The sequence below is a fragment of the Mus musculus genome, chromosome 18 (assembly GCF_000001635.26).
Source record: "Mus musculus strain C57BL/6J chromosome 18, GRCm38.p6 C57BL/6J".
Classification (NCBI taxonomy): Eukaryota; Metazoa; Chordata; class Mammalia; order Rodentia; family Muridae; genus Mus; species Mus musculus.
In genome coordinates this window covers 74194529-74221612 of record NC_000084.6, presented here as the reverse complement: position 1 = coordinate 74221612, position 27084 = coordinate 74194529, and the positions used below count along the sequence as shown (strand labels likewise).

The following is a 27084-nucleotide window of genomic DNA, read 5'->3' as shown; positions in this document are numbered from 1 at the left end:
TCAATACTCCCAGCCTGCACATTTACCGCAGCCTGTCTGGAGCACAGCTATGCTACCTCCCTCTACCTTGTCCAGGGGTTGGGACAACTGACAATGGAGACTATTGAGAGAGAGCCTTGTTGGTTCTTCACATTTTTTATTAATAAAACCTGTTTTTGGGGGGTGGGTATAGGCAAGGATGAGTAAGTTTGAGTCTCACCCCAGCCCTGACTATGGAAAGAGGAGACAGACGGTGACAAAGGGAAAGCAGAGACCCTTTGATAAGGGCAAACGGAAGCCAAAACGTGGATGGTGAGGATCAAACTAAGGGCAGCAGAAGAAACAGATGAATGGAGGAACGGACAGCTGGCAATGCAGGGCCTCTCCCCTAACTGAATGCAGGGCCGAGAGGCTCTGGGCTGGTGAAGTCAGCGGTCGGCACTAGAGCGAAGGTCGGTAGTGAGTGGATCGTGTTGGATCGTTTGGTGAAGCATCAGGGCAAGTAGCCCTGCTCTGTTGGTCATGGCTGTGCGTACATTACGTTCCTGCTCAAAGAGCTCGTCCAGCTTGTACCACTGCCAAGGAAATGGAAGGAAGCATGAGAAGCAGCCCCTGGAGCCCGGGACTCTGGTCACACCCAGGGTTACACCTACCACCCGCACGCGCTCCAAGTCCACTTCTGCACGCCGAAGCTTCTCCCAGCAATAATGGCGATTACACTGGCGCTTGGGCAGGCGGCAGAAGTCACCTGTGAGCTCAAAGACATCACGTACAAGTGGACACCCACAGACCTCATCAGCTGGCACCTGCAGAGACACCAAGAGTCGGTGTGGCTAGGGGAGGAGGAGTGGAGGATCTGAAGGAGAGTGAAAAGGAGACAAAAGGGTAGGAATGGGAGATGGCTAAACAGTAAAGGGAGGGCGGAGCTGACAGGAAGAGAAGGAAGGAAGAAGGAGGAAAAGAACAAACGGATGTGCGACATGGAGCAGGGGAGAACAGTATGCAGAGGGTTTGAGGAGAAACCTTACTTTGGGGTCCCGGGAGTGCTCAGGACACAGCACCTGGAGCCGCTTACAATATGTCTTGCTCTGAGGATTGTAGACATCACAGAAGAGTCGGGTAGCCCTGGGAGGTCAGCAGGAGGGTGGCCTTGAGTAGCTCCAGGCCCACGTCCAAGGCCCCACCCCAGCCACCCTTCTCCTAACTCCACATGGCAGCCTCACTCACCCCTCGATGCGTGTGGGGTACATGGACCCAAAAGACGTCTGGCTCTCATACTACAGGGATGAACACAAAGAAAAGGACTTTGGGCGCCCTTTCATGCCACCCAAGCAACAAATCTGTCCCCTGTGGGCCCACAGACACCCCTGAACTTTCCACTTTCTTAGGACGGCCTCCTGACCTTAGCATAGCAACGTTCCATGTGACGCAAGGCAACTCGTGGGTTGATGGGATGCCCGCAGGAGACGCAGAAGATCTGCAGATCTGTGTCATCACTGTCGTTCTCGTTGTTCTGCATAGGTTGAAAGGCAGGATGAGGCTAGGCAGGACTTCGTACTGGGTCCTGCCCACTCTACGGCCTCTTTACCTCCTCATCCTCTCGCACAGCTTGCTGCTTAGCGCGAAGAATGATGGCCTCAAGCTCGTGGAATCTGCGCTCCATTTCCTGAAGGCGGGTGCGGGCGCTCTGCTGCTCACGGCGGATCCGCTCAAGTAGCTTCTTGCCGTGCTCTTCAGCGATGCAGGGGCTTTGCTGCCACTGCTGGATGCGCTGGGGGAGGATCTCATAGATTCGGCTGAAGGGAGAGAGTGAAGTGCGGGCAGAGAGGCACCAGAAGCAGTGAGTGAGCTGACCAAGGGACAGGGAACAAGGATGGGCCACCTGAACAGCTGCAAGGCTGAGTGACCGAAGGGAGCGGGAGGGGCAGATGGTGAGTGAATGGCGGCTTCCCGTACCGATGTTTGACTGACTAGTACATAGACAACTGACTGTAGCTATATGGAGGGAAGTCTGGCCATACCCTCACTTTCCTTCCTGACCCCCTTCAGTGCCCTGGGAGACTCACTTGGCTGCCAGCTTCATGCCACAGTCATCTGAACAATACTTGGACCCAGGCTGGGCAGCCCGCACACAGCCAGGCCCCAGGCACTGCGGGAGAGATGCAGGGTCCTTGGCATCAGCCCTCTCTGGGTGTTTCCATTTGTCTTTATGTTTCTGCTTCTGTCGATGCCGTTTGTACCTCTCCTCCTTCTAGAGGGCAAGACTCATGTCAGGGTTCAACAGAGGTCAGCCTCAGACCCTGGCTGCCTTGCCACCGCACATGTCTGGCTCTGTCTCCATCTCCCTCCCTGTGCCAGCCTCTTCCTCTGACACCCGCTTTACCCTCTCCATCACCTTCTTCTCGGACTTCTTCTCCCGGCGCTTCACGTGCTTCACCTTCACCGCCCGCTTCCTCAGTGCAGGATCCAGGAACGGGGACTCTTCTGCATCGCTCATCCAGGGCTGCAAGCAGGGAGTGCACTGACCCACCTGACACCTCAGGGCCACGCCCACCCGCTCAGTTCCCAAGCAGCCTGTTCCCCTCTGTTCCAGTCCCACTCTGCAGCCTCGCCTTCTCCCCTCCCTCCCCCACCACAGAAGGAGCCTGTCACTCACTAGGCCGTGATCATCAAAGGCCCCAGCACAGAAGTCCTGGTACAGATCGGGGTCCAGTGCTAGGTCCTCATCTGAAAGTGGCTCAGGTGTTGCTGTAGCCTCTGGTGGCTCCTTAACCACTGATGACAACACTGTCCCCTCATCTTCACGAATACGCCCCAGCTTCTGGGACTGCTGTGGCTGCTGTTGAGTGGGTGGTGGCCGGCGGGGCCTTGGCAGGGCCTCTGAGGGTGTCACCGGCGAGAGCTGCGGGGCAGAATCTCAGGACTGGCCCTGACCGCCCTGCCCGCAGCCCTGCCCCGCCCTGGGGGGCTGGACTCACCGAGGAAGGGAAGTACTTGTACGATTCCTGTGCGCAGGAGGAAGGCCTAGGTCAGCCCCAGGAAAATGGAGGGCCGCCCTGTCCTAGCCCCATCTACTTATCCTTGCCTTGCCTGTCTAACAAAGGTAGTTTCATCCCTCCCCACACCACAAAGATAGGCTCCATCCTACCCCGCTGTGCCCTGGCATGCCAGACAACGTAAATCTATCCAGTCCCCTCCAGAGCTGTCATCTGAACTTGCTAGGCCCCTCCCACCCGCCTAGACACAACCAAGCTCCACCCCCACCTACACTTTCTCATTTGTAGCTCAAGCCGCCCTACTTGGGCCTCCAGCCCATGCTCCCCTATCTGATCTTGCCCAGCTCTGTCCATGCTCACCCGTGCCCGCAGCTGACACTGACGAAGCCGGCACTTCTGCCGGATCTTGTTGGGGCCCCCAAACTTCTTCATGTCACGGCAGAAGTCACAGTGGCCACAGTCCTCAGTGCGTCGGCAGGCCTCGCACTCACCACACATCCGAGCTGATCGTTTGATTTGCTGCTGCTGCTGCTGCTGCTGTTGGTGGTGGTGCTAGGAGACAACATCCAGGGTAGAGCTCAGGACAGAGATGAGGCCCAAAGCCGAACTTTCCCCCAACCCCAAGCACTGCAGCTACTCACCTGGCTAGGTGTGGCCACCAAGGGCTGTGGAGAAGATTTGTGGGGGGAAGCAGAGCCCCGAGCAAGCATGGCCCCAACCCCTGTCCCTGACCCTGCCCGGCGCTGCAGCTCTGGATCTGAAGCCGGCCTCTTGCGCCCTCCTCCCTCATCCCGGGGCTCACTGCCGGCCCGCTCACTGCCATCCCTCTCCCGGCACTTTTTGTGGCGGTAACGAATCTCCAGCTTCGGGTCCTTCTCTGTGAGGCAAAGAGTGGGGCCAGGGTGGGTTTGTGGGAGGGATCTGAATGGTCCTAGAACCTCTTTCTCTTTTCCTGCCCCGCCAACCTGTCTGGCTCATGCTACAGGAGAGAGCTGCCCTTTCCTTTGGGATCCTTCACAACTGCTAGAATTGGACCTGACTTTCCAATTCATCATTCTGGCCAAACAGCACACCATCATTACCCAGGATCCCTCCCATGATGGCTCCTCTTCATCTCTCGGAGCCCAATTCCCACGCACAGGCCTCACCTCGGCACTCCCGACAGTACCATTCCCGGATGGCCTTGGCCATCTTCTCAGTGATCCGGATGCAGTCTCCATGGAACCACTCGTTGCAGTTGTCACATCCACTGCATATGACAGAGCAAGTGGTAGAGACGTGAGGGGTACGCCTCCTCAGGGGGCCCCATCCCCACCAGCCATCAGCCCGCGCCCCTTTTCTCCCCGACTCACATCATGAAGCAATTGATGTCCGGTTTGCGACAGATGCAGTAGATGGGAGCGTTCTCCCCATTCTCAGACTTGCTGTCGTCCCCGGCATCCGGAGGTTCCAGGTCTGAGCCATCTCCTTCCTGTGAGACCCACCCCCACAATGGCTCCTTAGTCCCCCTCCCGACTTACAGCCCCACCACGACTCACCACAAATTCCAACTGTGTCTTTGAACTTCCCATTAGCCTTTCCACTCTAGTTCACCCAGACCCTCTTCCAAACCTAACCCTGGGCCTCATTACTTTGCCTAAACGCTACTCCATCACTCGGACCCTCCCATCACACACACCCATCCTGTCAAGCATCCTGTCACGCTGACTGCTCATCACATACACTTACCACACTGTGTCCCCCTTAAAGAGTTCTACTCAGATAGCACTTAATTTATCCAGCTGTCGTCCCATGCCGGCTTCCCACAAGTGTCTACAACTTAGCTCATAGACCCCACCCCCGATGACGGTTCTCCAGAGCCTGTGCAAATACATTCGTGGCCAAGTCCTTATCTCTCTGGCGAAGGAACTTCGCGTGAAGGTTTCCCACCAAACTGCCATCTGGAGTCCCACTGAACTTCCACGATGGGGTCCCGTCCCCTCCCCAACCTACAACGGATCATCAAAGAACTCACAGATGGTTCACCCCCAACCTCACTCACCGGCCCGGAGACTGGGCACACAGCTCGCCGGGGACCCCGTGCGCCTGCCAACAGGCAGCGGTTTTCAGTCCCCCCGACCTCTGCCTCTGAACCCCGATCCGACCCGGTACTCACCATATCTCCGCTCACAGAGCGCCCGCTCTGGACCCCGTGCAACAACCCGCGAAGCCGAACGAGCTCCCCGGCAGCGTCCGCGGCGGGAGCAAAGGCGCCCGCAAAGGCGCCCGCAACTACTTCCGCCACTGGTCCCGCCTCCGCGGCCCCGCACTCTTTAACTCCTCACGCCCGGCGCGACGGCTTTAGCGGCAAACAAATAGGTCTCCCACCTAGAGCCGCGAAGGTCTCTCTGTCGCCGCCATCTTGACCATCGAGTCCGTAAGACAGCGGAGACCATACGTTCCGGGAAGCATGGCCGCGCCTACAGTTCAGGTCCTCCGAGCGCGCCGCCACCTTGTCAGCCAAGTCCGTACGGTGGCCGCCAGAGGGCAATATGGCCGCATTTGCTTCGACGTTGCGACGCAGACGTCGTCAGCCGCTGAGCGTCATCAGGCGGACTCCGTGCGTTCCTAGGCAACAAATAGTAGCTTCCGGATCGCGGCTTCCGAAGGGCGTGGCCATCTGGATGTTTGACTCCGTACAGAGACTGCTGCTGCCACAGACAAGATAATCCTGTTACTGCCTATATGTGTCTCATTCATTCCTTCATTCCTGCAACCAACTATTTACCCTTCAATGATGCTTATCAATGGGATGCCAGGCCTCCGGAGGGAAAATGAATGCGGTGTCAGTACGTGCACCAGTTGTTTCTCCACTTTGATCTGCCTCCCCCATCATGATTCTCTCCCATCGTGATTTTCAGCTAGATCTCTTTCTCGCTTTTTTTTTTTTTTTTTTTTTTGACAGCGCCTCTCTAGTCCCAGCTGTGCTTCAACTCACTGTGTAGACCAGGCCTTCCTCAAACTCACAGAAATCCACCTGCCTCTCACTCTCAGGTACTGAGGTTAAAATCATGCGCGCTCACATCTGATTTTAAAAAAAAAATTAACTTCTTAGTCATGGTGGCACGTGCTGGTAATACCATCACTGCTGGGGCTGGAGTTAGAGGATGCAAATTAACAAGGTCTGCCTGGAGTTCAAGTCCAGCTTGGACAATTTTGAAGCCCTATTGGTGATATAGGAGGATGGGAAAGGGAAAAAAAGAAAAAAGAAAACAGAGAAAAAGAAAAGAAATGGGTGTGTAGCTAGCTCATAAAAGCCAGTACTACCGGGCAGTGGTGGCCTACGCCTTTAATCCCAGCACTTGGGAGGCAGAGGCAGGTGGATTTCTGAGTTTGAGGCCAGCCTGGTCTACAGAGTGAGTTCCAGGACAGCCAGGGCTACACAGAGAAACTCTGTCTCAGAAAACAACAACAACAAAGCCAGTTCTTTCGCAGTTTTATTTCCATAGCCCTGAAATGAAAACGAGGTGCCAGGTCCAATAATTCCCGAGTAAAAGCATGCAGGGCCTTAGTTTAACTCCTAGTGTTACAAAAACAAATAATGGTAAGAATTCGTAGAGCCAGTGAGATGGCTTAGCCAGTAAAGTAGCCCAGCCTGGCAACCAGAATTCTATTCCCAGAACTCATACAGGAGGACGGGAGGTGGGGACTGACAACAGCATGTTTAGTGGTTTTTGACTTCCACACTAAAGCTATAGCTGGAGTAAAGTAACACACACACACACCACACGGGAGGGGAAGGAAGGAGGGGTGAGAGGACAAACAGGGAGGTCTAGGGAGAGCTCAGGGACTAAGAGTGTTCTTGCAGAGGGCATGAATTCAGTTCCCACATCAGGCAGCTCACAACACTAAATCAGGCTCCAGCGGAAGCCTACTCCCTCTTCTGGTCTCCAAGGGCACTGTGCGCACACAAACATGAATGACTACACACGTAGACTTAATTTTTTTAAAAAAATTACAAACTCATAATTCTTTTTTATCTCAAGTCAGGGTTTAGGTACAGCCTTGGCTATGCTGGAATTCACTCTAGATCAGGCTGACCTTGATGCCTCTGCCTCTCTGCCTCTGCCTCTCTGCCTCTGCCTCTCTGCCTCTGCATCTCTGCCTCTGCATCTCTGCCTCTGCATCTCTGCCTCTGCCTCCTGAGTGTTGGTATTAGGTGTGTGCTACCACCACTGGGCAAAAAGATAATAATTCTTAAACTAACTTCAATTTTTTTTCCTTAGCTCTATAAGCTGCAGAATAATGTCACAGCATGCCACACTTTATGCATTTCTTTTTCTGCTTTGTTAGGCTTTTTTGAGATAGACTCTTTAGCCCAGGATGACTTTAAACTTCCACCTCCGGCACATGGTAAGTCCACCAGAGATCATACACAGACATTCTTAAAGTTGACTAGAACGTCTGTTTACTGCCGGTGGCTGAAAGAGACTTTCCCAAATCATGTAGGCCCCACACCTCACTGCTGTTGGTCTTTTAAGCACACAAACCACATTCCAGGTTGACACACTGTAGTTAACAAGACTAGTTAGCAAGACTAGTTGGCAAGAAGCAGTACTACAGAGGCCAAAAGCAAGGTTAGCACTTTTAGGAACTTTCCGAGACACACCCCGGAACCAATGACTTAGCCTTTGTTTCTGTTTTGGCACGGGGACTAGGTCTTTGTTAATGTTGGGTTCCGAGACCTGAATGGTGTTTTTATTTTGGTGTCAGTTGCATTAAGGCGTGGGGACCTAGCACCTCCAGAGTGCTAGGATAAGAGGCATGTGCTAGGGTGTTGAGGATTGAACCCAGAGATTCAGGGTTCACATTGCAGGCAAGCATCCTACAACTGACCGTGTCCCCAGCTGTGTGTGTGTGTGTGTGTGTGTGTGTGTGTGTGTGTGTGTGTGAGAGAGAGAGAGAGAGGGGGGGGGAGAGAGGGAGGGAGAAGAGAGAGAGATGAGAGAGAGAGAGAGAGAGAGAGAGAGAGAGAGAGAGAGAAAGAGAAAGAGAAAGAAAAAGAAAGAGAAACTAAATCCTTCACTCCTTCACAGCCATATCCCAATACTTAATCTGGACAACTAAAATTGGTGTTTCTCTTTTCTGCACACCATTGTATGAGACACCTGACTTTTAAACTGACAGAACATTTTCAAATGGTATTCTAAATAAAATTGCAACAAATGTTAACATAGCTTCATACTTATTCCTGACTTGACAATCCCCCTGCAGGTTGTGGAATTAACAGGAAAAATGAGAAAGAGGAAAACCTGAAGAAACGTTGTAGACTTAACTTGCTTTGAGTTATTTGCTTTTGCAAGGGCCCACGATTCACTGAAGAGTGATAACCCAGACTCAAATAGTATCCAGCAGCAACGAGTGTTTATTCTGCAGAAATCCAGCATGCAGGGGTTCACCAACTATCAGAATCGAAGACACAGTGTGCTTCACAGGCATAATTTAAAGCCGAATCAGGGAATTGCGGGGTGGGGGTAGATGTCCTTTCACTTGATTGGTCGGTCAGCTATTGGGTGTCTCTGGGATTGGCTGGGGCTCTGGGGACTTTGCAGAACCTTTGCTGGGCCTGGAAACATGCTGACTCACGGCCCTTGCAGGAGACCGGGTATTGGGGCAGCTTCTGATTGGCTGCCTTCAGGTGGGGTTTATTCCAGTTACTTGTTTTGCTTTCTTCAAGATTCTATTTTACAAGTTTGATTGTGAGGTTGGAGAAGTGGCTCAGCAGTTGTAACTGTTTCTTCTTACAGAGGACTCCAGTTGGGTTCCAGGCGCCGACTATGTCACAAAGCTGGGCCCTAAGATGGCAGCACAGCTGTAGACAGCCTTGAATGGCTATCAGAGCTTAGCTAGGCCTGGTGGCCATGAGGAAACACAAAGCTGACACCCTGCATTTCTCAGAAACCCTGTGTCTTAGGGTTTCTATTGTTGCAATGAAACAACCACGACCAAAACACAAGCTATGGAAGAGAAAGTTTATTCAGCTTACACTTTGACATTGCATGTCTACTGCAATTTTAATTTTAAAAGATGGTTCTTAAATGCTTTAACTTCCCTTGTAGCCCACCACCCACCAGAGGTAGTGGAAAAGAAAGGATATGGGGAAAGAGGACCTGTTTGGAACTAAGGTGGTGTAGCAAAAAGCTACACACAACAGAAAGGTTCTTTGGAGCAACTGCCATCTGTGTTGTCTAAAAATCAGTTCAGTTCACAGTTCACAGGCCCGATCCACTCACAAACACTTCACAGATACACCAGCAGTTTAGTCTGGTAGAGTCGGGTTAGTATCAGCAGTGACATAACCTAGCAGAGACAGTCAGGCCTCAGCCTCTGCTTCAGTCACCAGGAAGGACCTGGAGGAATTCCAGGAGTAGTCCTCAGCTGTGCCTCTCTCTGGGAAGCAACGATCAGCGAAGACAAGACGAGAGTCTCACAAGCATTGCACAGCTAGCTGTACCAGCAAGCCAATCTCTCTCTCCATCACTCTGTGGGGTCCTATTTATACCTTCTAGACATCATGTGTCCTTCATGTGGCTTGTCTTAGCACAGGTCTTGCCTCAACAAGGGTCTTGCCTCAGAACCCACGTCCAATCAGCCTGGGTCTTCAGAATCGACAAAGAAACTGCAGCACACCACTATTAGTTTTTTGGTGTTTCTCTCTATGGAGTCCTGACAAATGCAGCTCAACTATGCAGTGTAAGGTGGACCAATACATGTGTGTTGTTAGCAAAGAATCCTTCATCACGTGTCCTTTCACATGCTTGCTTTAGTAGAACATCCACTCTTTGATGTTTGCTTCAGGGAAACGTTCTGTCACGAGTCTGCCTGAGCCTTTCACACCTGTGTCCACTTTCAAATGTTTGCCCCAGCAAAACACCATCCAATTGACTGTCCAAAGAACCCTTACATTTCCACTTCAGTCCACCGCTGAAGGTCTCTGAGACACAGGGTAGCCTGGATAGTTTTATGTTAACTTGACACAGCTAGAGTCACCTGAAAGGAAGGAACCTCAACTGACAAAATGCCTCCATAAGATCCATCTTTAAGAGTGAGAGAGGGACTGGAGAGCCTGGACTACAGAGTGAGTTCCAGGACAGCCAGGGCTACAGAGAAACCCTGTCTTGAAAAACAAAACAAACAAACTAAAAAAGAGTGTGAGAGAGGGGTTGGAGAGATGGCTCAGTGGTTAAAAGCACAGACTGCTCTTCTGAAGGTCCTGAGTTCAAATCCCAGCCACCCCGTGGTGCCTCACAACCATCTGTAATGAGACCTGACAATGTACTTAGATATAATAATAAATAAATCTTTGGGCCAGAGCAAGCAGGGTCGACCTTGGTAATTTTCTCTTCACAACAATAGAATAGTCCCTAAGATAGACTTTGGTTCCAAGAAGTAGGGTACTGCTCTGACAGGCCTGACCATGCTGCTTGTTGGTACTCTGAATTAGGAAAGCAGTTGAATGCTTCAAATGCTAGGATTTTGGGGCCATTCTAGTGAAGACTGAGAATAATATAGATTGGCTTCAGAGGTTTCAAAGGGGAAGATTATTAAATGGCCGTTCTTGTGATATTTTGGCAAAGAATATGTCTGGCTTTTTTCCTTGTGCTAAAAATCAGCCTGAGAGTAAATAGAAGAGTTGTGTGTTAATGTTGGCAGAGGAGATTTCAAGAAGTACTGACTCTGTCCTGTGGTTATTAGCAATTCCTCTTATGCAGATCTATAATGAAAGGGGGCAAAGAGGAATTTTTTGTTTGTTTGTTTTGTTTGTTTGAGACAGGGTTTCTCTGTGTAGCCCTGGCTGTCCTGGAACTCACTTTGTAGACCAGGCTGGCCTCGAACTCAGAAATCCGCCTGCCTCAGTACAGTTTGAAGAGAAAAGGAGCACTAGGAAGTATAATGTGGCTCCATCCAGCACTCAAGGAGATTAAAAAAAAAAAAAGGTTAAGGAAGAGCCTAATGCTAAAAGACTAATAAGGTGGTGACCGCAGGGCAAGACCTCGCCTAGCTAAGCTTCTGAACTGTAAAAAGGACTGAAATAAAAGTTTAAGCAGTGAAGGAAACCATAGAAGACAGAAAGCTGATGAAAATGTATTTGAACAAGGGAGCCACGTCCCAGCCCCCAAAACAAGAATTTGGCAGCTTCAGCCACATGTTTCTGGATTTAGAGTCAAGATACAAGCGGGGGATTGTGGAATTGCCCTCCAAGGTTTAGGCTGGGAGGCCAGGCATGTGTGTGGCAGGGTAGCCTCTGCATAGAGGCCCAGAGAGGCCACTGTGTGAAGCTGTGCAGGTGAATCCGGGATCAGGTTAGAGGTCCCAAGATGTTGGAGATGCCAGAGTCATGGAATCCCTGCCAAGAAAAGCTGCAGACTGGGTGTAGAACCAGCTCAGGAGAGAGAAGTATGTTGCCGTCAGAAAAGCTGAAAGGAGATGGAGATTTGAAGAACATTTTTGACATCAGACATGGAGAGGCATACTTTGGACTTTTCCCAGCTGGTTTTAGGTACTGCTTTGATCTACTGTTGAAAGACCTCCGTGGGGATACCCCCACCCGAGTCACGAGATAGCGTGCATCTAAAGAATCACGAGAGACCGTCTTGCTGCAAACACACAAGGTAGTTTAATGACGGAGCTCCGGGCCTACACATATCTCACCCAGGAGACAGAGGTGTCGACCACGAGGCTCAAAAGTTAGGGGTTTATATAGGAAAAGAGTGGGGGTAGGGGAAGAATTGGAGCAGCTTCACACAATTGGACAGTTTAAACATCAGCAAACCTGTATGTGCAAGAGCAAGGTAACAGCAGAGCATCTGGTTAACATTTAACCCATGTCAGAAGGGCAGGAGATAGGGAGGCGCTGGACCAGTCCGGACATTCTTGTATGTCTTCCCTATCTTTATGGCTAGTTGGTCCCTGGGATGACTTTACAGCCTTTGTTCTTTGCTCTAGGCCCAAAAAGCCCTCCTAACTAGCAAGCCGTATGAGTCATGGATCTTGAATTTCAATTTTCTTTCACTGTTTCTTCACTATGCCCTCATTTAGAATGGCAATGTATATTCTACGTCATTATATGTGAGAAGCGTGTGATCTGTTCTTCTTTATTTTTATTTTACAGGGGGTTACAGTTCAGAGATTGCTATTTGTCTCGGATACTTTGAACTTTGGACTTTTTAAACAGTGTTGAGAAGACTATGAAAGATTATGGGGACTTTTGAAGTTGGATTGGATACATTTCATTACGATATCACAAACCTACTGGGGCCAGTGATTGGAATGTGGTGGACTGAATAAACATGTCCCCCACCACACCCCGGCCAAATTTAGTCATAGGGAGTGGCACTGTTTGCTAGGAGTTGTGGCCTTGTTGAAGGAAGTGTGTCACTGGGAGTGGGCTTCATTTGAGGTTTCAAAAGCCTAAACTAGACAAGATTCATTATATAAGTTCTCTTCCTCTACAGAACTTTGACTATATAGACCTCTTGGATCTTAGAAGTTTTGAGACATTTCCTGACATTATTTCTTCAACTTTCCTGTGTTCTTTTCTCTCTAGGTATCCATTTTTGTCCCTGTGACTAACGACCCATTCCATGTATACTTACTTGGCTACGACTGACCCTTTCACTCTCCCATCCCTACTTAACCCTTCCCTCCTCAGTATTCCCTCTTCTCTTTCATATCATAAATATTTGCAATTGTCTATTTGGTGTTTGTAGAGTATTGTTGGGAACAAGCTAAAGAAACGAATTCTAAGTACCACCATTTTGTCCTCAGACTCCATTTAATCATCAGGAGAAACTAAATTCAAGGTTCCAGGGCCTAGGGGACCTAGAGCTAAACAGCTTCTGTTGTAAACAGGTGTCTGAGTCCAGCTGTCTCAAGGACAACTTCTCCATCTGCTGGCAGGGTTAAACTAGTTCAAGTTCCCAGGCCTAGGAACGAACACCTATCCCACTTCCCCAAACTTTTTTCTTTTTTTTTTAAATTATCTGTTAACCTACATAAATAATATATAAATTTCTGTTATCTAAACCAAGGTGCATAAGTTGTAAAATATCCTGTTATGCCCTTATTAATTACATGCAGCTGAGTCGCTCCTTTGTCTCCTTATCATTCGGAGTCCCAAATATAATGTCTAAGAGAATGAATTAAGGACCCTGAAGCCAGGTGCCCTGAATATGGACCAGGCTCCAATGGCTACTCTCTTGCTTAATCCACAATGTCAAAATACAATTAAATAACACAGCAGCTTCCCCCAGCTCCCTCTCACTTTGTTCCTATCCTTTAAAAATGTTGTGCAACTTCCCTTCAGACAGTTTAGATCCCGAACTGGCTGCCTCCCTGAGCACTCAGAAAATAAAGCTTTCATTTTAAGCATTTGCATCTGAAGTGAGTTTCCTTGGCTTCCACCTTGATGCATCTAATCCCCATAAAGGCAGAACCTTTAAGCTCACCAAATTGGCTGCTTTCTGGGATCGTTTGGGAGTATTTAAGAAAAAAAAATGCTCTGAGTGTCTGAGCTCATAATTTGCTTCCAGTCCCTGGTGTTTGTAAAAGCTACACCTGATGATTCTGCAGCAGGTTCGAGAGCCACTTTTTGAGCTGCTCATGTTATTTTGAACTCTGGCCTCTAGCTGGGCTGGCTGTGGTCACAGAGGATAACCAACTAAATTCACCCACTGAAAGCGCCAGGGCTCCAATAATTAGCCTTCTATGTTAGAAGCGAGCCAATCAAGCCCAGGCCCAGGCCCCGCCCACGACCCCGCCCACGACCCCGCGGAAATTCTTTCCCTAGCGGAGTCTGCGCTGTTGGAGGAACGCCTTTGTGCGCCTGCGCGGCCGCGGATCCGGCGGGCTGTTTGAATTTGGGCTCTGGAAGCTGGCGTCTGGATTTGGCGTTTCGGTCGTGGACCGGTGCGCGCTTGGTCCCCAGCCGTAGCGCAGGCTCTTCGCTCCAGACTCCCGCAAGGTCGCTGGCTCCGAAGCCGCCCGAAGAGGCATCGCTTAGCAGGTTCGGGGAGCGGGCGACTCGGAGGGTTGGCCCCCGCCTTCCCCGTTCCAGCCTGCGCAAAATCGTAATTGTTATGAGGGGTTGGGTTTGTTTTGCCATTTTTAATTTCTTCTTCTTCTTCTGCCATTTTTAATTTCTTCTTCTTCTCCTCCTCCTCCTTTTTTTTTTTTTTTTTTTTTTTTTCCTTCCTGAGACAGGGCTTCTCTGTATAGCCCTGGCTGTCCTGGAACTCACTCTGTAGACCAGGCTGGCTTTGAACTCAGAGATCTGCCTGCCTCTGCCTCCCAAGTGCTGGGATTAAAGGCGTGCGCCACCACGCCGGGCTGTTTTGTTTTGCCATTTTTATTCTTGGTAGTTGCATGGCGCGGTTCTCAAGCATGGACTTGACGATGCCGCGTCGCGTTGTCAGAGGATTGGATCGGCACCTTTACACTCTACCCTCGCAAGGACCTTTCCTTCCACCAGCCTGGCGGAAGATGGCAGCTATGGTTTAAGGTGTCAGGATTGCAGGAGCCTCCAAGACACGTTAGCATTGTGTACTTGTTAGACACTGAGTTTTGTAGAATTGGAAAAGAAAAAAAAAAAAAAGGCTACGGTTGCGTTCTTTCCCTTCAAAGTTGTTTGCTTGTGAATATTTTTAGATATTGAAAGTGAACAGAAATTTGGCTTTACTTTATTTTTAAAAGTGTTTCTCTTACGTTTTATTTAGACGCTTAAAGGATGGACTCAGAGCTAGAAGACTTATGCTCTTATGTTAATGAGAAGATTGGAAATATTAAGAAAATTCTGTCGATAAGAAATCTTGGTAAGCGAAACAGACTCAGATTTGGGGTAAGCACAATACGTCTTGATTATTGTTCTGCCGTGGCTGTCGCTTAGTTTTAGATTTCCAATAATGATTTTTTCAAAACACTCCAGTGTCACTGTCTTGAATAATGCAGAGGAGCCGTTAAGTAATGGGTGAACATTCATTTTCTTTACATTCTTCTGGGAAATAAGGACCAATAATCCCTGTACTCCAGAGGCAGAGGCAGGCAGATCTCAGAGTTTAAGGCCAGCCTGGTCGTCATAGTGAATTCCAGGACATACAGAGCTATGTAGTGAGACCCTATCCCTCACCCCCACCCCCCGCCCCAGAAAACAAAACAACAAAACTCAAAAATCTCTGAAATGAACTTACCAATTCATTTTAGTTATGAATTTAGTGTCAGATAGAATTAGCAAGGCAAAATAAGAGTAACACACTAGACCTCACAGCGATGTAGTGATTGGCATTTAGGGAGTGTTAAGTCTTCCGTGTCCTTTCATGAAGTTAAGTTTTCCAGCCACCTCCTGTAACAGGTACTGCTATGTCAGACTCCAGGCCAGGAATGTCTAGTTAGTCCCTTCTGCTTCCACACAGCAAATACCATCAAATGCTCTTCACTTACTTGTGTTTCATCCTTTGCTTTTTTTTTTTTTTTTTTTTTTGAGCTAGGTTGTCTCTATGTAGTCCTTGCTGTCCTGGAACTTTATAGGCCTTCAATTCACAAAGATTCTTCTCCTGCCTCTGCCTCCCGGGTGCTGGGATTATAGGTATGCCTAATCACACTGACTGGTCTTAAAACTTTCAAAGTAGCCGGGCAGTGGTGGCTCACACCTTTAATCCCAGCACTTGGGAGGCAGAGGCAGGCGGATTTCTGAGTTTGAGGCCAGCCTGGTCTACAAAGTGAGGTCCAGGACAGCCAGGGCTACACAGAGAAACCCTGTCTCCAAAAACCAAACCAAACAAACAAACAAAAAACTTTCAAAGTTATTCTTTTTTTGTTTTGTTTTGTTTTCAAGACAGGGTTTCAAAGTTATTCTTAAAGCAGTGTTTTGTTAGATTTTATTTACTTATGTATTTAGCGTCTGTGCTTGGGGGAGTTGCTTCTTTGCTTCCACCATGATCAAAACCAGGTTGTTAGGCTAGGCAGTAGGTGCCTTTACCTGCTGAGCCATCTAGCTTGTTCAGTTGTATTTGCAGGGAGGAAGAAACTTAAGCTTTTCCAATCTCTCATAGATCTATGAATCTTAAACTCTGAGAGGTGCTAGGTGGTACAAGAAGTGTAAACATGCCGTTTCTAAATGTCTCGTCTTTGCTTCTTCCAGGTCTTCAAGGGTTTTCACCAGTCTGCCTTTGTTGTTCTTCTTGTTGTTGTTTCTATCTCTGGTTAAGGGTTTTCACTAGCGAGGATGAATTGCAAACTTATATTACAAATTCCCAAAGCGAGCTGCCGCTATCTTCAGGTTCACCCTTATACAAACACATTTGAAGGGCAGTCTAAACATAAGTTTATCTCCCTGGCAATTGAATATCCTTAAGAATATGTCGCGGCACACACTTTTAGTTCCAGCACTAAGGAGTCAGAGGGAGGTGGAATTTGAGGCCAGTCTTGTCTACAGAGCAAGTTCCAGGGCAGCCAGGGCTATACAGAGAAACCCTGTCTCACCCTCACCTCCTAAAAAAGAATATGTCCCCTGAAGTAGATAACAGCCTTGCGTGAGATTTTTCACTTCTGACACCCTGTGGTTTGAGGTCTCAGAAGTCATTGGATCTTCTCCATAGTCAAGTCAGTTCTTTGCTATGGGTCTGTAGTCACTGAGACCAGAAACCTCCTCTCTAGCGTCCCTCCACATGTACTGCCTGGGCTTGTAGCCTCTGCCCATATGCCCTGCCTGGTGTCTGAATCCCAGCTCATGTGGGTCCCTGGGGAGACTTGCCTCTTTCTGATAACTGCTCAGCTAGGCCGATATACAGGTGTTTATTATTTCTGAAGGTTTTATTGTTTTGAGGGAATTTGCCAGAAATAATAGCTGCAGGAAACACTTTGGGCTTGCCTCCCTTTTCCTTCTTGTCTGTACTACTTGGAAATGAAAGTTAGCCTAGGCCTGGTGGCACACACCTGTAAGCCCTGCCCTGGAGAAGCCGAGCAGGGGGATAGAGGGAGATACGTTCCAGGTCAACCTGAGCTACTGCACAGCAAGACCTTGTCATACATTCACCAAACAAGACAGACAATGTAAGGTTACCTATGAGGACAGGTCTTAAATGAAGAAGAATTTGTCCTTTTTCCACTCAAATGTTTTTCCGAGTTGTAGGTGTCTGTCCCAAGAGTTCCCGTGGGTCTTGTATGTTTGGATTTTATATAGACTTTGTTCTCCATTTTCTCTTTCTTTATCCTAGGCCAGGACCCTGCCTTGAAGACCACCTTAAGTAAAATAGGAGATGAGATCATTGCAGTAAATGAGCTTCTAAATAAATTTGAATTGGAAATTCAGTATCAAGAACAAACTAACAGTTCACTCAAGGTAATGCTTTCCTGACTTGTAAAGAGAAGGTGATGAGGCCAGAAACTCTTCATCACCAGGTGGTCATTTGTAAGGATCCTTGATGTTTATAATGTCTAAGACTTCGTAAACTATTAGTCTGTAAAATAACAGGGTGTTCTCAACAGAGATCAGAAGGACAGCCATTTCTTTCTTCATGTTAATGGCCAATAGCATAGAACTTTGCTAGAAAGTGAATTTTCTAAAGAATTCTTTGTAGGTGTAATATAAACAAATGGTGCCTTGGGCGAATGCCGAGTGAGAACAGCTGCCTTGCACGAGACAAGATGCGGGCCCTCTCCTTAGTCTTCTCTGCCACCCTGAGAGAGCCATGCCACCTCTTGAGGTCTCGGGGTTCTCATTTAAAGAATAATAGCTGTTTCTTAGCTACCCTCTGTTTCCTCCTTTTTATAAAATATAGGGACTCCTCATTGAAGAAAAGCTTGAACTTCACTCACGGGCATGTTTTGTTCTAAATACATCTTCTAATTAACTTCAGCTAATAAGAGCATTTGTGTACTTTCCTAATGAGGAGACCCCTCTGCACCGTGATTATCCCACGCGGCTGTTGGTGCATTGGAGTGCTCAGTGAGCTTGGAAAGGTAGCTTCCAGGTCCCCTCCAGTCTGCAGTCCTTGTCTGAGAAGACTTTTCAGCTCTAAGGACGGGCATAACCAAGCTTGATGTAAATCTCCTGTTAAAAGGAAAGTAGTGGCCATGAACATGAAAAGAAAGGTGTCATAGGTTCGAAATGGAGAACAGGATTGGTCAGTGAGTTTTCCTCTCTCCTGGAACTCATGGTGTAGATGGGAGTCCGGAGTGTGCTCACCTGGGACATGAAGCCTGGTCACATGATTGAGGGTCGGAGGGCAGGAAGCTTTTTTGGTATGAGTTCCTTGTCCCAGGTTCTAGCAGAAATTAAATAAAACACACGCTGTATTACACACTGAACACATCCAACTCCACATGCTGTATTCACCCCCCGCCCCACACACTGTACACAGATACATGCTATACACTGTATGTACTCTCACACACTGTACACAGATACATGCTATACACTGTATGTACTCTCACACACTGTACACAGACTCCCACGCACAGACACCAAGACACACCAAACAAAAAAAAACCTAAATGTAAAACTCAGAAATCAGAAATGTATGAAAAGTGCCTCTCACCTGGCTTGACCTCCTCGCCCTGCTCCTGTTGCAAGGGCAGCACTGGGGAGTGTGCGCTGACTCAAGAGCGATCTGCTAAACTGAAAGACGTCAGTGCACTCACTCTTCATCTGTTTCTTAGACGCTTCTCAAGGTTAACATGTTTGGGAAAGACTTAAACTTCATCTCAGCCCCACAGTGGCAGTGTGGTTGGTTAGTGCTTGCTCTCTAAAAATGCAGGAGAGAGAGAGAGCTACCACCCTCCAGGAAGAGCCGTGCGTCCCTGCTTTTGGCACTTGCAAGGACTGAGAGCATCATGGTCCTTCCTGAGGGCGTGTCTTACATCACACATCACCTGTAGAGGAAGAAGTCTTGCTCACAAGCATTTTTAAAATTTAGGAGCTCTGTGAATCTCTTAGAGAAGAGTGTGAAGATGTGGAACATCTCAAAGAACACGTCCCTCCCCATCTGCCTCAAGTGACGGCGACCCAGAGCTTGTGAGTGCGCTTCTGCGGGTTCTTGCTGTCTGGGGGCATTTGTGGAAACAAATATCTCAGTCATTTTCTGTCACATGCTCGACTCTCTTGTCTCTCGCAGTAGGAGCCGTACCTCCCTGTCTTCCCCAGTCTCCTCACTCCTTCAGGCCGTTCTTTGCCATGAGAATACTCAGTGGTATCACTGGTCTATTAGATGCCAGTCTCCTGCCTCCTGCCAGAGTGACAGTGGAGGTCTTTCCATCACCAAGATTTTGACCTCTGGGTAGTAGCTCCCCGTGACCCTTGAGAACCAAGGGTAATCACTGCCTTTAGGGTCAGACAGGCTCTGTGAGCCCTGAGAAGCAGCTGGAGAAGCCACCAACTCCACCACTCCGCCAGCAGCCAGCGTGCCTGGCATTCAGCTACCACTGCACTGCTCCTGTGAGAATGATGGCTACGTGCTTCCTCAGCTCCATGTCTGCATCCCTTGCTCACCCACTTTGTTCCTGGATGTTCTTTCCATACTGCCCCGTTTCCTTGACTGCCATCCCGCATTTCTCAGATGGGGTTGTGTCCCCTCCCTCCCTCTGCGCCTCGTGTGCTTCTGCTTGCCTGACCCTAGTTGTCACTAGTTGTCAGTGCTCCGAAGTGTCCAGTTCTAGCCTTGACATCTAGTTCTGGTGATCTTGTAGCCTCCTGGAAGTCTGGTGAGTGAGCTATATTCTCGCAAAGTTGGCAGGTCCAAGGCTGAACTCAGTGGCTCTTTCGTTACCCATGTGTCCACCCTATGGGTTTTGGTTGCCTAGGCAAACCTATGGCTTGTGTTGCCTAGGCAGGGTCTTTTGTCTTCACTGTTTTTTGTTCTATCAGCCACCAGCTATTCAGTATGTCTCTCTTGTTTTGTGTCTTATCCTCTGCTTTGTTCACATTGCCTGGCTCTGAATTAGCTCTTCTGTCTATCCTTTTTGTCTATAAGAGTTTCTCTGTTGTGCCTCCACCTTTCCTGGACTCTCATCTCTACTCCATCTCTCCAGTCCTGACACCAAAACTGGTTCTAACAGGTACTTTCAGCAAGTACAAACGTTCCATAGCTAACTTAATTTTTGAAGTGTAGTATATATAGGAAAGTGATTTGGGTAGTATATGTAAAATTTAAAGAATAGTCAACTAGTATCTATATATGTATGAGCTAAATTTAGAACAGGATATAACGAGTACCTTAAAAAACTTCTGATGCAGACCCTCTTTCCACTGTACTGGCCTTGATGACTCTTAGACTTTCCCTACAAGGAGAGAGCACTGCTGAAGAAAGTCCCAGCTGAGCATCAAAGGAAAGACGCCTCGTGGTCATCAGTCAGACTACAGAGTGGGCTGGACAGTAGCTAGCTAGAGGAGTGTGGCCAGCAGAACAGAGCTGCCATGACCCAGCTTCAGTTATCAGCCAGGTCAAAGCTAAAGTTTGGAATAGCTTGAAGTGGATTCAGTGGGGGTTACCAGGCGTGTCCTTAGTACATGGTCAAGAAGAGAAAGTTCAGGGAAGATTCAGCCAGTTTAATGATGGAGGTCATGTGGGCGTTCACCAAAGAAAGTATGGTGCCATCACTTTGTTTGTTTGTTTGTTTGGTTTGGTTTTTCGAGACAGGGTTTCTCTCTATAGCCCTGACTGTCCTGGAACTCACTTTGTAGACCAGGCTGGCCTCAAACTCAGAAATCCGCCTGCCTCTGCCTCCCGAGTGCTGGGATTAAAGGCATGCGCCACCACGCCTGGCAACCATCACTTTGTTTTAACTGTGATTCCTGCTTTAATTCTGCCGCACAGCTAGGATAGAGTAGTCCAGATTTTATTGACCGCCCACAATAACCTGTTATGTTTGTTGCACTCTGGGTCTGGTCTCTGGGGAGTTTCTCTGCTTCCTTCTGTGTTGGATCTCTTATTTTCCCGGTCTGGTATTTTTTTTCTTGGAATAGTTCATGCATTATGGCAGCCAATGTCTCTTCTGTCTGGGCAGTTAAACAGCCTGAGAGCTATAGCCTGTCCCTGGACTTCACTCACTACAGTGCATTGCTAGACTCCATTTGCTATAGAGTGAGTTCAAGGGCCGCCCTTGGTTCTTGCTGAGTCTGCGATAGCTTAGTGACACAATAGTAGCGACTAACAGACGACACTAGGGTACAGGGAAGATGACTGGTGTTTCCAGGCTCCGAGCTAGGGGGATGAAGAAGAGACGCTGGAGTTAAGCCCAGCCTTACACGTTTGACTCTGAGAAGCAAACAGGAATACTGGGGAGGTGTGTGGTGTCCGTTCTGTGGGTGACAGACATGGTTGGCTATATACATGAAAACAGCCATACTCTGAAGATTTACTAACTTGATTTTCAAAATTCCTCTTACAACTGAGATCTTCATAACCAAGGGGTTAGGGATACAAAGAAAAGTTGGCTATAAAATTATTAAACAAGGATATGTCACACATTTACAAATCCCCCCCCCCCACCCCCCAGTTTAAAAAACATGTTCACTCTGCTACTTCCCTCTGGCACTTGCCTGTCTGCATGTTCATCTCTCCTCTGTAGAGTTCACAAGCCAGAGCCGGATCCTAAAGAGTCAGACAAAGCTGAGGAGCCTGGACTGCCGAAGAAGCCCCCCAGAGAGCAGAGGATTATCAAGGAAATGCAATTTATAACTATGGATGAATTCAGTGACGTTCCTGCGTGAGTACTAAGTGTAAATTCTAGTGTTCAACTGTAGTGTAATTATCTCAGGTGTCTGGCCCTTTAAAGGGGCTCCGATTGCTAGTCAACTGGCTCTTTAAGAATTCTTAGCTGTTAAAACTACTTGTCCCCACCATTGCATACACTAGCTGAAAGGACCCAGATATAGCTGTCTCTTGTGAGACTATGCTGGGGCCTAGCAAACACAGAAGTGGATGCTCACAGTCAGCTAGTGGATGGATCACAGGGCCCCCAATGGAAGAGCTAGAGAAAGTACCCAAGGAGCTAAAGGAATCTGCAACCCTATAGGTGGAACAACAATATGAACTAACCAGTACGCCCCGGAGCTCGTGTCTCTAGCTGCATATGTATCAAAAGATGGCCTAGTCAGCCATCACTGGAAAGAGGCCCATTGGACTTGAAAACTTTATATGCCCCAGTACAGGGGAACGCCAGGGCCAAAAAGGGGGAGTGGGGGGGGTGTGGGGGAGTTGGGGGAGGGTATGGGGGACTTTTGGGATAGCATTGGAAATGTAAATGAAGAAAATACCTAATTAAAAAAAAAAAAAGAGCCCAGAGCAGTAAAGTAATTAAAATTTTTAAAAAATCCCTGAAAAAAAAAAAGAACTACTTGTCCCAATGACCTTCAGTGTTGGTTGCCTCTTGGATTTCTGGGAACAGGATCAGATATTAAAAACCCAGCTAAAGCTGAGAAAGATTGGGTTAGCAGAGTGAGAAGAGAAGGCAGTTGGTGCAGAAGATGTCATTAGGACGAAGTTGAGCCAGGAGAACCTGAGCCCAGCAGATAGGATAGGACAGTTGGAGCTGCCAATACTGGGAAACTGGGAGAAGGGGACTGCTGGGGAGCTGAGGGAGGAATGGTTGGGAAAGAAATTAGATTCAGGGGTCTCTTTCTCCCCTCTATCCTTCTTTCTCTGCTAGTTTTAGGGAGTGAAAATGGGTGCAGGGGAATAAAGGATAGGAAAAAGAGGAACCCACGAAGTAGCAAAGACCAGCTGCATTCAAGCAAGCTTTCTGGCTTACCAATCGTGGCTGTTGATGAGCAGTGTGCAGAAGTGAAAAGTGTCTGTCAGGGACTCACTGTGGAGTCCTGGCTGGTCTAGAACTCATTGTGTAGCTCAGGCTGGCCTCAAACTCACAGAGATCTACCTACCTGTCTCCTCTCCCAAGCCCTGGGGTTAAAGGTGTGTGCTACCATGACCAGCGTGTACTGTCACTTTGTGGTTTGGTGCTTGCCACTCTTCTTGTAGAAACTTCTGCCTTTTAGGAATGTTCACAGTTTGCAGGGGATGGTGTCATCAAGAAAGAAATACATTTCTCAAAGGAAAAGTTTGCCGTCACAAGAGTTGCCTTGGTCACGGTGATGATTTCTAAAGAATAACTGCATACATTAGAACCCTCAGCTCTAAATGACATGTCTCAATCAAATCCCTCTCGTCAGGGCTCAGGGAACCCTGTAGAAGAGGAGGTGGGAGTATAAGAGCCAGAGGAGATGGAGGGCACCAAGGGAACAAAGCCCTCTAAGTCAGCATGGTCAAGGCACATTTAAACTCACAGACTAAGTGTGCATATACAGGTCTTCACCGGGTCCTCTGCATATCCTGTCTTAGTTAGGGTTTCATTGCTGTGAAGAGAAACCGTGACCAAGGCAGCTCTTGCAAAGGGAAACATTTCGTTGGGGCTGGCTTACAGGTTTAAAGGTTCAGTCTGTTATTAGGGCAGTGTGGAGAGACATGGTGCTGGAGGAGCAGAGAGTTCTACATCCTGATTGGAAGGCAGCGAGGGAGAGACTGGCTTCTGCAGGCAGCCAGGAGGATGCTCTTTTTTTCTGCACTGGGCAGAACTTGAGCACTAGGAGTCCTCAAAGCCCACCAGTACAGTGACACACTTCCTTCAACAAGGCCACACCTCCTAATAGTGCCATTCAAACCACCACATAAATCATCCAGTTTAGTGTTTTTAGGGGACTCCTGAGTGTGCAAACAAGTGAGTCCTGGTTCTTCTGCCTGTTCGTGGACTCTCTTCCTTCTTTTTTTTGCCCAATTCCAATATGTTTTGTTTTATGTTATATTTTATCTTATTTTTAAAAGTAGCAGAACTAAGTCTTTAAATATATAATATTTTTATGTTTGTAATATAAATAAATATGAAGTAAACTCAAAAATGAATAACTACATACTTTTTTTTTTAAACAGGTACATGAAATCCCGTTTAACATATTGTCAAATTAATGATATTATTAAGGAAATTAACAAGGCAGTAGTTAGCAAATATAAGATTATGCATCAACCAAAAGCATCTATGAGCTCTGTGAAGAGAAATCTCTACCAGAGATTTATTAATGAAGAAACGAAGGACACGAAAGGTAACGGGATGGGCTCTGAGGGCGGCAGCTGCTGGGGAATCTCAGTGAGAAACGCAGCCTTCTGGACACCGCTGCCCCTAGCGGTTGGTCATCCACAGCTAAGCTGCGTGTCACCACGCGCTCGGCAGCTTGCGGGGCCTCAGTCCTCACTACACCTTGTCTCACTTTGCAGACTGGACAGACTTCTTGGCTCAGCCAAGGTCTTTAGTTAGCCGGTAGTTGTAGGTTCCCTTTGCTAATGTTTCCACAGAATGTCTGGGTGGCGGTTAGGGCGTACCAATGTCAGCAGGGATGCCTTGTGGCCCTCGTAGATGCAACATGATTTTAGCAGGAAGACCATTGCTTTCCATGTTTTGTAGTTGGAGAGGGACAGTAAGAGACTTGGCCGTTTAGAAGGAGACACCATAAAAACTTAGAGGAGGGCTGGCCGTGTGACAATCAGCCTGCCGGTTCTCTTTTCAGGTCATCACTTCATCGTGGAAGCTGACATAAAGGAATTCACGGCTTTGAAAGTTGACAAGAGGTTTTATGTGATTATGCACATTTTGCGGCATTGCCACAGACTGTCAGAGGTCCGAGGGGGAGGACTTACCCGATACGTCATCACCTGAGGCTTTTGAAGACTCGGGACTGATTGGCAGCAGGGTATCGAGGGGGGTCTTGAAATTTCATGTATGTTTTTAGCTTCTCCATTTCCTGGCCTTGTTTGTTACAGAAGTAAAACTTTGGATAAAGCATATATATTTTCAAAACGTACTGCCTTTAGGAACGTGGGTGAAGCTGGAGCTCACAAGCACAGTAAGCCAGTTAGGAAGACTGACTCGTGTGGAACCTGTGTGTGTATAGGAGTCGGGGGATCATGAGGCCAGGAGGAGGATCTGGAGAAGTGCGGAGAAAAGAGGAACAGAGAAGGCAGTGGACCGCTGTGATAGAGTAGGAGGAAAGACCGTCTGGGAACAGCCAGGGGAAGGGTGGCAAGCACTTGGGCAGGAGGTGGATCAGGATAAAGTGCGATGCCACAAGATATAAAAATGCAGTAACAGGACTCATTTCTTTGTGTGCTAACATAAAAATTAATTTTAAAAATCCCTTCCTTTCAGCAAATATTCAGGCACTGCCCTGTCAAGCCTCTGCATGAGTTGTATAATGGACAGCGTGTCTAGTTCTGTTAAGTGCAGATACCATGAGCATAGTATGAGGTCGGGAAAGATGGTGAATACCCAGGTCCTCTGTGGCGTAAAGTCTGATTACTGTTTTTCCACGTGCCCATAGAGAACAGCTTGCCTAAAATGCATTCAGTATAAGCTGGAGGCTCTGAAGTACATTGAGATACTGTCACATGTATTACATATGATATGTATTACAGCTTTACGTCTGGTTCCTTGTTCAGGGTTTCGAAAAATCCTTGTAACGTCCTAAGTGGTAAGGGTGCGTCTTGTGTTGAACTCAGTTCTTGACTGTAGCTTTCAAACGCCTTTGAAACATTTTTCTGATCAGAACATCTTTTGCTCAGATTCTAGTGAGGTGATTCTTGGGCGCCTTCAAGGCGGGCACTAGTTACCAAAATACTAAGCCATGACTAGGAAGTTGCAGTTTGGAGCCATTCTCCTGCTCCCGGGGAGGGAGACACCCTTGTTGCACATCCGGCCTCAGCAACTCAGTTACAGGGGGAGATTTCTTGTCTCTAAAGCCAAAACCACTTGGTCAAAGCTGTCAAGTTCTGCTGCCTGATGAGGCTAGAGATGTTTGGTCATGCCGACAGGCTTCGTCCTTTTTAAAATTAATTTAAAAAAATCACTGCTCTGGGCCTCCATGCAGGGACACCCCTGTCACACATCTGGCCTCAGCAACTTAGTTGCAGAGAGAGAGATTTCTTGACTCTAAAGCCAGAACCACATGGCTAAAGCTGCCAAGTTCTGTTGCTTTCTGGGGCTGGAGTATGGCCCTGTTGTTCAGTTAGATCTTCACCAGCGGTCTGGTTTTGATAGTTTCCTTCACTGCCTAAGCATGGCTGTCTTGGAACTTGCTCTGTAGACCAGGCTGCTCTTGAACTCAGAGATCTGCATACCCCTGTCTTCTAAGTGCTGGAACTAAAGGCGTGTACCACCCACCACACCTGGACCTAAACTTTCCCTTAATTCCTTTTCATTTTACATCGTTGTAAGCATGGCCACTGTGCCTCACGATATGGATTAAAGGTTCGTGTTCATCCACATCAAAGGCATGGTGGCTTCCTGCCTCAAGTTCTGGATCAGGTGTGCCCTCCATTTCCGGATTCAGATATAGGCAAGCTGACCACCAGGAGTAGCCATCACAGTAGCCAAGGAGGATGGAAATTGTGATGTAATCTGAAGTGGGGGTAGTCTTGCAGGACCTTAATCAGGGTGCTACACTAACTCTAGGTAGTGTTAGCATTGAATTGTGGGATGCCTAGCTGGTATCCAGATTTTTTGAAAGTTGATTCCTTTGGGGGAAAAGCCCTGCACATTTGGGATCAGTATGTGGGTGTATTGTAGAGGAAGGCAGCTTTTCCCAGTGAAATGAGAATGTTAACCTGTGAACGAGTTGAAAGGGGTCACAGGAATATGCTAATTGGATTGTAAGAACTTTGCTCTGTTCCTCTTGCACCCCCAGGGAGGCTGTCTGGTCTATTAATAGCATGCCATCTGCTTGCCAGGCTCACCCCTGTAGCAAAGGAAAAGTGTGTGCCATTACTGTGATGGCCAGAGTGAATGGCAGACCTTGCATATTCAGACACAGGCTGTGTGTGTGTGTGTGTGTGTGTGTGTGTGTGTGTGTGTGTGTGTGTATGTGACCCTGCATAGTCAGACACAGGCTTTGTGTTTGTGTGTGTGTGTGTGAGACCCTGCATAGTCAGACATAGGCTGTGTGTGCGTGTGAGACCCTGCATATTCAGACACAGGCTGTGTGTGTGTGTGTGTGTGTGTGTGTGTGTGTGTGTGTGTGTGTGTGTGTGTGTGATGC

General features: G+C 48.1%; 2 protein-coding genes across 4 annotated transcripts; one reads left to right on the top strand and one right to left on the bottom strand.

The window, feature by feature from the left end:
* Positions 1 to 119: 119 nt before the first annotated feature.
* Cxxc1 (CXXC finger 1 (PHD domain)) lies at positions 120 to 5401 on the bottom strand. 2 transcript variants are annotated; one of them, NM_001378844.1, is made up of 15 exons: positions 5131 to 5401; positions 4328 to 4446; positions 4124 to 4224; positions 3617 to 3852; positions 3336 to 3527; positions 2958 to 2984; positions 2636 to 2881; positions 2363 to 2482; positions 2046 to 2230; positions 1568 to 1775; positions 1382 to 1492; positions 1207 to 1256; positions 1008 to 1104; positions 633 to 785; positions 120 to 554 (listed from the first exon to the last, which is right to left on the bottom strand). In NM_001378844.1, exons 1-15 carry the CDS (start codon positions 5131 to 5133, stop codon positions 408 to 410), a joined length of 1995 nt encoding a protein of 664 aa, NP_001365773.1. In that variant the 5' UTR covers positions 5134 to 5401; the 3' UTR covers positions 120 to 407. The 2 variants fall into 2 exon arrangements, with proteins under 2 accessions (NP_001365773.1, NP_083144.1); NM_028868.3 differs by having other exon boundaries at positions 122 to 554; positions 2375 to 2482.
* Positions 5402 to 13794: 8393 nt separating this feature from the next.
* On the top strand, positions 13795 to 26314 carry Ska1 (spindle and kinetochore associated complex subunit 1). Of its 2 annotated transcripts, none has more exons than NM_001164355.1 (7): positions 13795 to 14019; positions 14729 to 14824; positions 17225 to 17349; positions 18926 to 19023; positions 21576 to 21713; positions 23930 to 24099; positions 24562 to 26314. In NM_001164355.1, exons 2-7 carry the CDS (start codon positions 14740 to 14742, stop codon positions 24708 to 24710), a joined length of 765 nt encoding a protein of 254 aa, NP_001157827.1. In that variant the 5' UTR covers positions 13795 to 14019; positions 14729 to 14739; the 3' UTR covers positions 24711 to 26314. The 2 variants fall into 2 exon arrangements, with proteins under 2 accessions (NP_001157827.1, NP_079857.3); NM_025581.4 differs by having other exon boundaries at positions 13795 to 14083.
* The last annotated feature ends 770 nt before the right edge of the window (positions 26315 to 27084 follow it).

Excerpts from the sequence above, each read along its gene's own strand:
- Ska1 (NM_001164355.1), top strand. The coding sequence starts at position 14,740 with ATGGACTCAGAGCTAGAAGACTTATGCTCTTATGTTAATGAGAAGATT. Across the intron at positions 17,350-18,925 it reads AAACTAACAGTTCACTCAAG|GAGCTCTGTGAATCTCTTAG; the intron begins GTAATGCTTTCC and ends TTTAAAATTTAG. Across the intron at positions 24,100-24,561 it reads AGAAACGAAGGACACGAAAG|GTCATCACTTCATCGTGGAA; the intron begins GTAACGGGATGG and ends TTCTCTTTTCAG.
- Cxxc1 (NM_001378844.1), bottom strand. Across the intron at positions 2,985-3,335 it reads AGTGTCAGCTGCGGGCACGG|GAATCGTACAAGTACTTCCC; the intron begins GTGAGCATGGAC and ends TCCTGCGCACAG. Across the intron at positions 1,776-2,045 it reads GGCATGAAGCTGGCAGCCAA|CCGAATCTATGAGATCCTCC; the intron begins GTGAGTCTCCCA and ends CTCTCCCTTCAG.